Source organism: Triturus cristatus, chromosome 12 (genome assembly GCF_964204655.1).
Source record: "Triturus cristatus chromosome 12, aTriCri1.1, whole genome shotgun sequence".
NCBI lineage: Eukaryota > Metazoa > Chordata > Amphibia > Caudata > Salamandridae > Triturus > Triturus cristatus.
The window spans coordinates 146,118,200-146,131,289 of record NC_140595.1 but is presented as its reverse complement, the minus strand read 5'-3'; the positions used below and the strand labels follow the sequence as shown (position 1 = coordinate 146,131,289).

General features: G+C 45.1%; 1 protein-coding gene across 4 annotated transcripts in view; it reads right to left on the bottom strand.

Annotated features, from left to right (window-relative positions):
* Positions 1-13,090, bottom strand: part of LOC146772936 (rho guanine nucleotide exchange factor 11-like) — an 896,981-nt gene that overhangs the window by 595,063 nt on the left and 288,828 nt on the right. For all 4 annotated transcript variants that reach the window (XM_085639320.1, XM_085639323.1, XM_085639321.1 and 1 more), the window contains exon 10: positions 8,767-8,837. In XM_085639320.1, the coding sequence (XP_085495446.1) occupies positions 8,767-8,837 (71 nt within the window). The remainder of the gene's footprint in view (positions 1-8,766; positions 8,838-13,090) is intronic.

The following is a 13,090-nucleotide window of genomic DNA, read 5'->3' as shown; positions in this document are numbered from 1 at the left end:
TCTGGTTGGGGAAGGGAGAGGGACCTGCCGTTGACCCAATCCTGGTTCGTTAGCCACCACTGCAATTGATGTGCAGTGCCCTCCGAGATCTGGATGCAATCAGAAAGGTTCCCCTGATGCTGTGCCCACTGGAACTTCAGATCCCACTGCACAGCCCGCATATGCCACCTGGCATAGTCCACCAGCAGGATACAGGAGGCCATGAGGCCCAGTAGCCTCAGGGTCAGTCTGACCAAAACCCGGGATAGAGGCTGAAAGATTGGAATCATAGCCAGAATATCCCGGACTCGTTCTGATGAAAAGGAGTTTGAGAGTGAATCACGTGCAACTTCGGCACATGGATGGATGGTGAACACCAGCGAATGCAGGAGGTTGGCCATAGTCTGGGGGCGGGAGATGACAGCCTGGGGCGAGCCCGCCTTTGACAGCCAGTCGTCGAGCTAGGGGAAGACTGGAACCCCTAATCTGTGCAGATGTGCTGCGATCACAGTCATCACCTTCGTGAACACCCAAGGTGCGCTGGTAAGGCTAAAGGGGAGCACGGTAAACAAAGTACTCGTGGCATACCGTGAAACGCAGGTAACGCCGATGGGCCGGCAGGATGGGGCTGTGAAAATAAGTGACCTGCATGTCAAACGCTACCAACTAGTCTCCAGGGCCGCGGGCAGACAGGACCTGAGCCAGTGTCAATATTTTGAACTTCTCCTTCCAGATGAAGGGGTTGAGGTTCCTGAGATCCAAGATAGGACACAGGCCCTTGTCCTTCTTGGGCACCAGAAAGTAGTGGGAATAACAAGCACGACCTACTTCTGGGGCAGGAACTCGCTTGATGGCTCCCTTGGCCAAGAGAGCCGTAATATTCTGTTGCGAGAAGGGCCAAGTGATCCTCCGACATGCGATGGAATGGAGGTGGCATGGATGGAGGGGTAGTCTCGAAGGGGAGGGAGTAGCCCCTTTGTACTACCTGCAAAACCCACCTGTCAGACGTGATGTTGATCCAGTGGGGGAGGTGATGGACGACGGACTAGGAGGGCTTAAAGGCTGCTGCAGAAGGGGCGCTGGTGGACCAGCCCGCCCACTGGTCCCAAGACCCACAACGGTGGGTCCCACTTCCCTGGCCACGCAGCGGCTGGACGGCATGCGCAGGCCTGTGGCTCTGGACGGAACGTGGCGGGGCACCCCTTCCGTAGCCACAGAATGGGCGAAAAGCAGAGTGTGCGGGGCAACAGGAAGAGATGTGAGGCCCAAGGACCTGGTCGTAGCCCTGAAGTCCTTAAAGCATTTGAGCGCGTTGTCTGCTTTGTCGCCAAACAAGCGACGGCCATCAAAGGGCATGTCCAAAAGCGTAGCTTGAACATCACCTGAAAAGCCAGTGGACCTCAGCCAGCCAGACATTGAAATTGTACTGCCCTGCGAGTCAGCGGTGTCCAGCCCACAACTTATGGCGAACTTCTTTGCGTCTCTCCCTTCAGCAAATGCACGAGAGAGCACAGCCCGGGCCTCCACCGGGCACTGAGGCAGCACCTGCGCGACCGTGTCCCATACAGATGGGAGTAACGGCCCAAGAGACATGCGGTGTTCACCAACCGCAGTCCTAGGCTGGAGGAAGAAAACATGTTTTTCCCAAGGTGGTTCAGCTTCTTGGATTCCCCATCAGGTGGAGCAGTAGGGATTGCGCCCTTGGAAGTCGAGGCTTGGACCACCAAGCTCTCTGGGGTGGGGGGTTGGGAGAGGAAAATGGGGTTTCCCGGGGCCGGGCGGTGACGTCAGGCAATCATCCTATCCACAGGAGCCCGTGTTGGGCTTGGACTAAGTGCCTAAAAGGATGTCCATGAGGGCCTCATTGAACAGCAGCAGGGGCTCAGAAAAGGACGCTGCCAGTTGAAGCACCTCAGTCGGGAGGTTAGTCTTGACCGCCACCGTAGGAATCTCAAGGTTTAAGGCCTCAGCCACCCTATGTAACACCACTGCGTATGATGCACCCTCCTCCGTAGCCATGGTAGGGAGAGATAGCATGCCAAGGTCTGGGGAGGTGTCCAGACCACTGGCCTCACCCAACACCTTTCTCCAGTCCGGTTCTTCTAACTGGTCTGCCAGAGGGTCCACAGACCCCTCCCAGTCCTGCTCACCAGGGGAGAACATTGGTACAAAATTACCTGTCGACGCCAGTCCAGGTCCGTGTCCACATCGAGGGGGAGGCTGTGGTCGACGTCAGCTGGGGACACAACCGGTGTTGGCACTGCATTCGGCACTGGAGGTGTCACAAGGTCGACCGGCGCCATTCCGGACCCAGGCCTGGATCCCTGGGGGCCCTGTGGTGCCAGAGCTGAAGCTGCCGGGATCGAAGGCCTAGAGCACCCAGCCGTGTCCACGGGGCCCGAAGGCACGCCGGCGGAGTCGGGCTGCCCAAAGATCGAGTGGAGGGCTTCATAAAAACTACGAAGTTGGGCAGAGGTCTTCCCGGCTCCCGGAAAGGGAGGGAGGCTCAGGGTAGACCCAACAGGCTCCGCGGGCGGAGCTGGATGATTAACTTCCGCAACCCGTGTTGCGTCGGCCGACAGAGGGGAGAACACAAAGAGTGACGATGCTTCTTCGCCTTCTTTTTGTGCTTCGACTTACCCTTAGACTTCGACGAGGAGTCGTGGTGATGGTTTCGCGACCGGTCCCTCGACCTCCCTCTCGAACGGGACCTCGAGCGACGAGGAGCGGACTGCCAGGCCTCAAGAAGCTTTCAGGACCGCTCTCGCAAAGACATCGGGTTCATGGCCCAGCAGTCGGAGCACAACTTTGGGTCGTGGTCGCACTCCAAAAACCAAAGGCACATGAGGTGTCGAACGACTCGAAAAGATGTCAACAAAAAGTCGCAAAAAGATAGGAGGCTGGAATTACACACATGTGCGATCTCTAGCCGAGGGGAAGGTATACTGCAGGCGACGACCTAAATTATATCCAGAACCCTACCCCGCTCTTCCAGTACACATGCTATTGATTGCAGCGTGTGATAAAAGACCACTATACTGACTTCCCTGCTGAACCGGTAACACTTAAGTCACTTCAGATATTGCTAGTAGCCCCAACTAAGAAAAATCGGATTACCAAATTATACAAAGCGGTGCAGGAGGAAACAGTCCATAGGCCAGATAAAAGCATGGAACGCTAGAATGCCATACTGACTCCCCCGATCAACCCAAAATAATGGGAACAAATATGCATGCTAACTGGCCGCCTGACTCCAAATGGTAATTTGTGAATTATTCATTTTAAATTTATACATCAAGTGTACTATACTCCTGTCAAATTACATAGTATGGGTATCAGGGATTCGGACAACTGTCGGCGGTGTGGCCGAAACAGTGCTGACTTCCTCCATCGTGCATGGCAATGTAACCCTGTGTTCACCTACTGGGAGAACGTTACGGCACGTATACATACTATGACAGGACAGGTGTTGCAGTGCACGCCCCTGAAGTGCCTCCTTGGATACGTCCCTCGTCTAAAGGCTGCAATGGAAAGGTTCGTGAGAGTGGCCAAGAGGATGAGTGCTATTCACGTGGGAGAGTAAACTTGCTCCGAAAGTTGATGACTGGGTTAAGGATATGGTATTCTGCCGTGAGCAGCTGGACCTCTATGCTGAGGAATTGCCGCCAACATCTAGACCCACGGATATCTGGGCCCCTCTGAGAGAGTAGTTGTTATCCCAGTCTACTGCTAACTCTGTGTGAATCTATCTGTGACACTGTGCTTGATAAGTTACCGCAATACACAAAATGTTTAACATCGTAGCAAATGCAAAGTAATCCGTATGCATATATGACATCTCCTGACCATTGGAATGTACCTCTTGTTGTTTTTTATTTTTTATTTGTATTGCTTTCTTACAATGGAGATTCGAAATGCATTGTTTATCTGGTATGCTCCCATGCTGTATGCTAATGCAAAACTTCAAATAAAAAAAATTAAAAAGTCGCAAAAAGAGAGTCAAATAGTGACTCGAGATACCGCTCTCTCCGGATCTGCGCTGGCTGGCGTGGAAAAAGAAAGAACTGACGTCAGGGCGTGATTCCGGCATCAAAGTAGATACCACGACGTCATCCCAGCACCCACGACGCCAACGACGTACGTGGAGTCGACCGACGCCATCTCCCGACACGCAGGGGTACTGCTGAAGAAAAATTCTACGGATCCAGTCTGACACCTGGGGTTAATTCTAAGGTGAGGAATCCATAACTAATAGTCTCTTTCAGATAGGTGTCAAATGTAACCACTGAACAATTGATAATAGGAAGATATTACTTTAGAGTTACCAAGCTCTTCTTACTACCTGCAGAAATTATATATTAACACATTTATTTGTAAACATTGCATTTTCTGAACCTATGCATCAACAGCTTCTTCCAAAATAGTGGCAAATTTCATAGGTGTAAGCAGTGTGCTCACTGCTTCCCAGTAAAGAACAAGAGATAGTATTTTTCCAGGGCCAGAGCCTGAACAGATAGTTTAGGTTTCTGGAACCAATTTGCACAACAATTCAGAACAAATCTATGGAAAATATTGTGAATGTGAATGAGTAGGGCAAGTGTTCCAAATATTGCACCAGCGATACGGTTGTAGCTATGTAGTCCCACTATTTGAGAATCAAGTACAGCTATGGATCAGGTCCCCCGTCTTTCTGTCCACTTCATGAGCTCTACTCACCATTTAAGAATGTCAGTGTCTATCACTTCTGCACATACCTACATCCCATTCTGGCAGACACCCCAAAAAGACACCACAAGCAACTATCCTATCCTATGAACTGACAGTGGTACAAATTTCCTTAATGTGCCAGCAAATCTTGCATAAACTCTTAGAAGCAGATAAAATTATATAAAACATAAAATAATTGTGATGGTAGTGATTGAGTAATTTTCCCTCTTCCTTCACACCTTCCACAACAATGGTCTTTGCTCGGTAATTTACCATGGGCTAGAAATATGGAGAAATGTAGGCAACTTTCTGAGACACAGCAGAGATATAAACTCCTACCGAAGCAGAGACCACTTGCCAGGGCTTATTGCAGAACCATATACATTATCAAAATACACCAATTTTATGCAAACGCTTTATAAGAATGCCTTGTTCCTAGTACACAGTCATTACTGGGCCCAGAACAAGCAAGTTTTCTTTGTGGCACACTGTATGTAATCTAATAACACCTTTGAGGCATGCCAAGTTACAAGTGGAGCGGCAATACCCACACCCTTTGTGGATTTCTCTCTCTTGATGCCAAAAAGGAATTGTGAATGGTTTGCAGAACGTCTGTGTTCTCACCTCTGAAGCATCTTATCTTTGTATCAATCTTTATTTATTTTATTTCAGCTTTTTACTTCCTTCTTTCAGTGACTGCTTAGGCTAACTGATATGTTCTAACTTTTCCCTTTTAATGTCTCCAGGCCCATAACACACTTCTTTGTTTCTTGCAGTCACTTCAGAGCCCATACAATGTTGTAAGAACGGGTCTCCTACGACTAGCAAGGAAGGATTAGACAATGGTTTTTGTGGGAAATCCACCTTTTCTGCGTGGTCACCCTGGATTTTTTACGTTTTGATGGTCTCTATATTTTTGCTGGCTATAGAATTATGTTCATGTTACCCCTGCTATCCAGTGATGAAGTGAATGTGCTCCAGATTTTAATGTAGTAAAATTGAAATACTCCTAATTGGAATATGTAACTTACCAATAAGTGCCTAATATATGGTACCAAAGTGTTCCCAGGACTTGTAAGTTAAATATCACAAGTGGACTACAGCACCCATTGTGCCATCCACTATGGTGACAGCATAAACATGACTGCAGGAACACCCTTGGTAGCCTGAATGTCGGTTTTAATCTGTATATTCAACCTGTTAAAATAACCCCTTTTGAAAGGCCTAAACCTTCCTTTTAAATATTTTTAAGTCGCAACTAAATTGTCTGTTTTGTCCATGAGGCAGGGGGCACTGTATTTAAAAGTCGGACATCTAAAAGGATTATATTACAAATGTCCTTGTACTGAAAGCTCCAAAAATCTATGTTCCCTGAAGCAAGGATGGCTGCCCTATAAGAAAATACTGGGAGGTAATAATAAGTACAAACTAATCTCGGGAATGTAACTAGATACAAAAATAACAAAACAACTATTTTCAATAGTTATTGAAACCCAATTCAATGGTAAAGTTGATTTTTTTAGTAAATATTAAGGAAAAGTAACTTTCAGAAGCTTACCTTTTTCCCTGCCCGAATTTCCTGTATACAAATCTGCATTTTACCCTCCCACTTCTGCCAGACAGTAATTAGAATTTTAATAGGCGGAATGGGTGTGGAATGCCCCAAGGAGCAAACAATAGGCTGATTTGAATGGCCATAGGTGATACTCTCTACCTGGCAGAATATGCGGGTGGGGCTACGAGCATCCTTTTTTTACACACAGTGTTAAATGTTGCCTGAATATCAATTCCTGCTTGATACATCTACTGGCGTTTTTCATATACACTTGGGACGCACTTTAAAGAGAACTCCCCATCACAATCAAATGTTAGCTGGCACCTTCCTTTGTCCCACCAGACAGGCAAGCCCCAATTACATTACAGTGGGGCGCTTTTTGTCATTACAGTGTCAAAGCCTGCTTGACCAATCTGCAGGGTTTATATATATATCACTTGGAGCACGCTTCAAAGGAGGAAAACAGGATGTTTTTATTGTGCATCCACCATCGGATTGCTGAAAATACAAATTTGTGTTCTACCAGACTTCTGTCTCTGGGGTTATTTGGGGTACTGTGGCTGCTTCAAACTGGATTTTATTGCTAGAAGTGGGAGAACAATAGGATCACCGTAGTACACTCCCCACACACATCCACATGCCTTCGAGCCAAGTTTAGAGTGGCTGAAGACTTTCTCCATCTTGAAAATACCCTACGTGGGTAGGGTTAGCCCCGAGAACCTTTACTCCATAGGTTAGGGCATCCCTAAGAGTCATTTACACTCAATAGCTCATACCAGGCATAAATGTGACCTCTCCAGGCACCCACCTCAGAACACTCCTGGACCTCTGGAAAATCAGAAGAAAACTGAAGAAGTCTGAGACCTGAGAAGTGCATAGAAGATTGGACAGGCTCTCTCCTTTTGTACCCAGGATGAAGAAGCGGACTCCAAGTGTCGGAAGAATAATCTCCTGTTCAAGCTACAGGAACACAACAAACTACAATATGCCTGTTTTGCAACTGCCCACATGACCAGTGACAACCAGAACTTGCTGATGGCTTCTGTCTGACAGTCAGTGAGTCTCTAAGCACCTCTTTGGAGATAGTGGGGGGGGGGGGGGGGCTTTATAAATGTACGCCTGTAATGGATTGGACTGTAAAGGAAAATGTCAGAAGGTAATATCTTTGGCCCACGACAAACCTAGATGGTGTATCCGACCTGCACAGTAAGTCAAAGTGCATCTAGGTCCTGTTTTACAGCAACCATTGACTATCATTGGTCGTTTGTGCTTCTTGGAGCTCTTTCTACTTAAACCTTTAGATACTCCTATCTCAGGTTACCCTTATAAGATTTTTATCACTCAGTTCTAATTTTGTTTATTGCATTTTAGTCATGTTTCAGATTTCTTATTTTGTATTATTGTTTTAGAACTGCATAAATACTTTATACATTGCTTCTGAATTAAGCTTGGCTGCTCTCTGCCCTAGCTACCCAGGAGGTTGAGCTCATGTTTATTTAGTAACTTTAGTGGTTCACCCTGCCAAGGGTTGTGATTATTACTTGGGGTATGTAGATAACCCCTCAACTAATAATCCAATTTCTTACAGTTTTCTTTTCTATCAGAGAGAATTAGCAAACATCCGGAGCAGAGTCTCTTAATTATAAAAAAAAAAAAAAAGTTCAATTTACATGAATTATAAATGAACATAGATTTCAGATACCACTACTCTGAAATAAGACAGACTCCCTCTTTTTTTAACTCTCTGCCAGCTGACCTAAAAACCAACCCTTAATCGATGCAGTTCAAACAACAACTTAAAAGCTCACCTATATCGACTATTTTTGACATAGGCTCGCCAACATGTTTTCTGGTTCTCGTTCCTTCTTCTTTCCACCCAGTTAGTGCTTTAGGTTTACTATATAGGCTTTTGAAATGTAAAGCACCTGTATGTTATAATTAGTGCCATCATGATACATAAAACTGTGAAATAAATTTACTCCAAAAGCATCTTTTCCCATGGCAAACTACAAATCTTGTAAAGTCCAAATGAATTACACATCTGCATATGTTAGCAGTCGTGCTTTTAAAAATATCCTTAATTTTTTTAAGTGTTCGTCAGCTCACAAAAGGCTATTATCTATTGACATTTTGTTTCTCAAAAACAAGACTCAAAACGTTGCAACAGTTTTAGATTGAAGGTGTGGACACGGGGTCATTTGCACTGGACAGCAATCATCATTTTTTCCATTACCTGACAAATAATACCTTTATGCATGAAATACTAACTTTCAGAAACAGAAGCTTCAAATCAAGACAGAAGATTGAAAGAAACTGAATCCTCTACGAAAAACCATTTGACAGCCTGCATATCCACAAAGGAAAAACTGAAATCATGTTCCAAGCCATTTGAAGTTCAGACACAAATGCTATAGTGTACATCTGAGAAAAAAAGAGTGAATTTAGAACAAATTAAATTTTTCTAACTGGGGATAGACGCAATCACTTATTTGTAATGAAGTATAATGACTTTACTATGCTCTGACCTCACTGATGGAAGGGAAACGTTCTGTGCCAGAGTCCAGTCCACTGTCCTGTGATTCCATTGAGAGTCGCCCTTCATCAGCAAACGGAGACACACATACACAAAGAAAGAATATAGCAAAATTACAACATTTGAATTTGAAAAAGCTTGCTGTGTCATATAAAATCTCTGGACTGGGTAAAAAGCAGAGGCTAGCTAGAGTCCCTAAAACGCACAATCAAAGCACTTTGCCCAAGTAAAGTAATCATATTCATTCACATTTCTTGGCAAATTTAGTCCTATGGCACATCCATATCAAACAATAGGCTGATTCAGCAATAATGTAAAACACTGTAAAGCTAAACCAAGGGCTCGGTTATCTACAATATGCAGAGTGCAGTTTTACACAGCTAGAATGTCTATATAATGGACCAGGTCAACTTTCACACTGAAGCAAACCAGAAACCTCATTGATGGTTGCCCACAAAATGCACAAACAGTGCCACATTTTTAAACAAACAAGCGTGTGACCAAAGAATTGAACACTGGTGCAAGCAAAAGAATAGAACAGTAAATAGCACAGGTGTGTTGCAATTTACTGGCTGTCCTGACAGCATACGTTGCTATTATAATCCCAGTGTTGCACATTGGATGGAACTGGCAAAATCAAATAGAAAATAAATATAAAACTATGTAGTATGCACGATAAACTGCACTTATGTTGTTATAACACTGGATGTGCTTCGCTTACTTTGGTACTCTGCCACTTTCCTTCACTTAGACACCATTTTTCGGTCGAGCCTGGGCAGCGCATGCACTGTTCTGAGAGGCATGCTGTATTCAGGTATGGACTTGAAGCTCTGCCCATATTTTTCATTGGCTTGTGTCATTGTCCTTTGGAAACTGGGTTTTTTCATTGGTCAATAAGCTAAGAAGTCCTTCCTAAGTACTACCTTGACTCATTTTGTAACCACCCATGAGGACACTCCTGTACATGTGTTGTAACTCAGTATGCTTTAATTACAGTATCAAGCACTATTTGCTTGAATGGTGACACGCTCTTCCCCATTGCTTTATTTTTTCATAAAACGGCATGCCGCGCTCATACAGTGGCGGCCGTGCCTTTAGTCTATATGCAGCGCCCAAGGCAGCCACATGGTTTTTATTTTGTTTTCTTACTGATTATTAACTTTTATTTTTATAACTGCCCCATGCGGTACTTTCACATTAATGGCGGCAGCGCCCCTTTCCTTAGACAAGCCATGTCTAAGGAAAGGACACAGCCATCATAATGGTGAAACCGGGGCATGGGGCACTTTTACAAAAAAAAGCATTTGTCAAGTTGATAAATAAATGCTTTTTTTGTAAAAGCGCCCTATTCCGCGCTTTCACTTTAATGGCAGCTGCGCCCCTCTCTTTAGATATGGGTTGCCTAAGGAAAGGGGCACAGCCGACATTAAAGTGAAAGCGACGCATGGGTGCTTTTTCAAACAAGCATTTGCAATGCAATGCAATATGTCTCGCATTTACAAGAGTTTCGTAAATGCAAGACCTACTGCATTGCGATTGCTTGTTAGTAGACTGCCTTTTGAGTAAATTAACTTGCTCTGCATATTTAGTGTCTAAGTTAGGAAAACGCAGCTTCAAACGTCTGCTTGTTTGTGCTTCAGCTATGTTCATGTTGTGTAGCATGCTTTATCATATGATGGTCCCTGGGTGCTAAGAGAACATCCTCTCAAATGCAAGGACTACAAGAAAGAGCAACGTCACGTCTTCTGTTTCTGTCAAAAATATAGAATAGTTGTGATTGAAATAGGGAATACAGTAACTGGGGGTGACTAAGAGTCCCTTCCCGACCTGCTGTAGCAAAGACCCAGAGTACAGAGGTTTACCAAAGGGATAGTCCTGGAGTGTAGATTTTAAACTTGCTCTCAAGGAAAGTATCACCACAACCATAGAAGGTCTAGTGCACTGCACACAAAACCTATAACTCATATTTCTTCAAAGGCAATCTGATCTAAAACTGGTATAATATGCGCCTTTCCGTCTTCCATATTACACACCATTCCAATCACCTGCAACTACCAAATAAGACGGGTGGTTAGGCCATTGACTAATTAGTAAAGACTAATTTTTTATGATTAATACGAAGGCAATGTACTTTTTCTATGGTTATGCCGGAAGAATTTTGTGTATACATTTCTGTTAAAATGAAATGAATTTGAGAGCAGTTGCTCACTTCCACATTATTAAGCGCAGCCCTGGATGATGCTTCTCATAGAAATTAGCAGATGTGACGGATCACTTGCGAAGGAGTGCCAATGACCAAAATCCAAACTTTGAGAGGGTCTAACCTGAATAAATTAGGAAGGTGAACCTAAAAGATCCGATCAATGCTTGTAAAAAGTAAGGTACACGTAAAAAAACCAAAAACAATTATGAATAATAAAGTGAACAAAACATGGCTGGTCAAGATCCAACTGGGTTTATCCATAATTGTTGGCTGGTAGAAAACTGATCTATCCAATTATTCTGTCAATCTGAGACAAGGTTTTTTAGATCCAAAAAAAGTGTTTGTTGTAATTAATAGGAAGTACCCTTAGTTTGTTCTAATTACAATTAACTTCCCTAGCAAGTTTAACAGGGAAATCTGTGTTCAGAAAAATGAAGCCCAAGTTAAACTGATATTAAATGGGCAGCTTGACTTGGGAAAAATTACTGGAAGTAAAATGGAGATTATACTAAATTGATAATAAATGAGAAGCTGAGATGTGGCCAGGCCATTCAAGATGATGGACGCATGAGTTAGGAGCTCCCCATCTGGCTGCTTCTGTATGTTTAATTATACCCACACAGGGACCCACACCAGTCGTTATGGACACCAATGAACCACTGCTTCCCCCTGACCTGTATCAGAGCTCTCGGTGATAATCCTTGACCTCTACACCAACACACCGAGCCACCGGCTACGGTCAGCGGCGCTTTTAGCCTGCAGTCTCCCCGAGCAGTCGACCTGATGAGGAGTGCCCTGATTGTGCACGGCAGCACCCAGGAGGTCCCCTGCCCCCCACCAGCACCTTCTGGGGTAAAGCAGAGACACCACCTGCCTCATTTCACTCTGGTACAACACCGCCACACCCAGCGAAGGGATGACCACACCTGCACAGCCAATCTGCCCCAGCCTCGATTGGAGTGTCTTCTGAGTGTGGCGACCACCTCTGATGATGGCCCCACAGGGTGGACCCTTGCTTACAGTTGGTTGGTTACTACTGTTTCTTTTGTCTTACTTTTGGGAGGAGGGAGGGGCGTTGAGATGCATTCTTGAACTTCATCAACCTGCAAAGGCTCTCGTTAACTGAGGCCACAGACCTAGACTACTCTATTTCAGCAGTCAAAGTCCTAACTGCCAATAACCAACTTAAGTCCTCTAAAGCCTCAGGGCCAGACAGATTTACTCTGCGCTTTTACAAGCCCTTTACCCAGCAATTTCTAACTGTCCTTACCACTCTGTTTAATACTTTGATAGCGGAGCATGCGCATGATTGAAAAATCTATTATACTGATGCCCAAACCTGGCAAGGACAACTTAATGTCCATCTTACCGTCCGATATCCTTACTGAAACTCGATTTAAAACTCTTTACAAAGGTCCTGGCCAATCGTCTAGACAGGTAATCACACAGGAGGCACTGTTGCGTGGTGAGTGTGGTTGCAGGACAACCTACACGCACAATAAGGTCAGAGGTGGGAAAGATGGAGAAGTTAGGTCAAGGACTTGGTACTTGAAGTGGGGAGAGGTATAAATTGTCTCTTGTTGCCCTCACACACCCCGTAGGATGTCATGCTTCATCATCGGGCGGTTGCTCCTCGTCGGGCCGGCGGTGCAATGCCCTACGGGTCCCCCGAAGGGTCTCTTTAGCGGAGATCTTTTAAAGAACTGCCGATGGGTGCATGTGGGTATGTGGAAATAAGTACCAAATGAGAAGTGAAGGTAGTGCGTGCAATGTGAGTTAAAAGTACCTAAGGGTTACCAAACATAGAGGAGTTATTTAATAAAGAGGTGCCCTTGGTAAAGTAAAAACCCGTAGGTTAACAGTTACCAGTAGAGACGTAATGTGTCTGGGTAACTAAGCTACGGTCGACATGTTTCACGCCTTGGGTGGTCAATAAGATCCTTGGCGTTTCATCAGGACCAGGGGTGATGGTGATGTGAGGTGAGTGCACAAACATCTTGGTGTGAGAAGGGTACCATTAGCCCTCTCACCGATCACAAGAGGGGGGTGCCTCCTACACAAATTGTGTGTGGCTCTAGAGTCAGTTATGCCCCCTTTGATCGCGACCTAAATG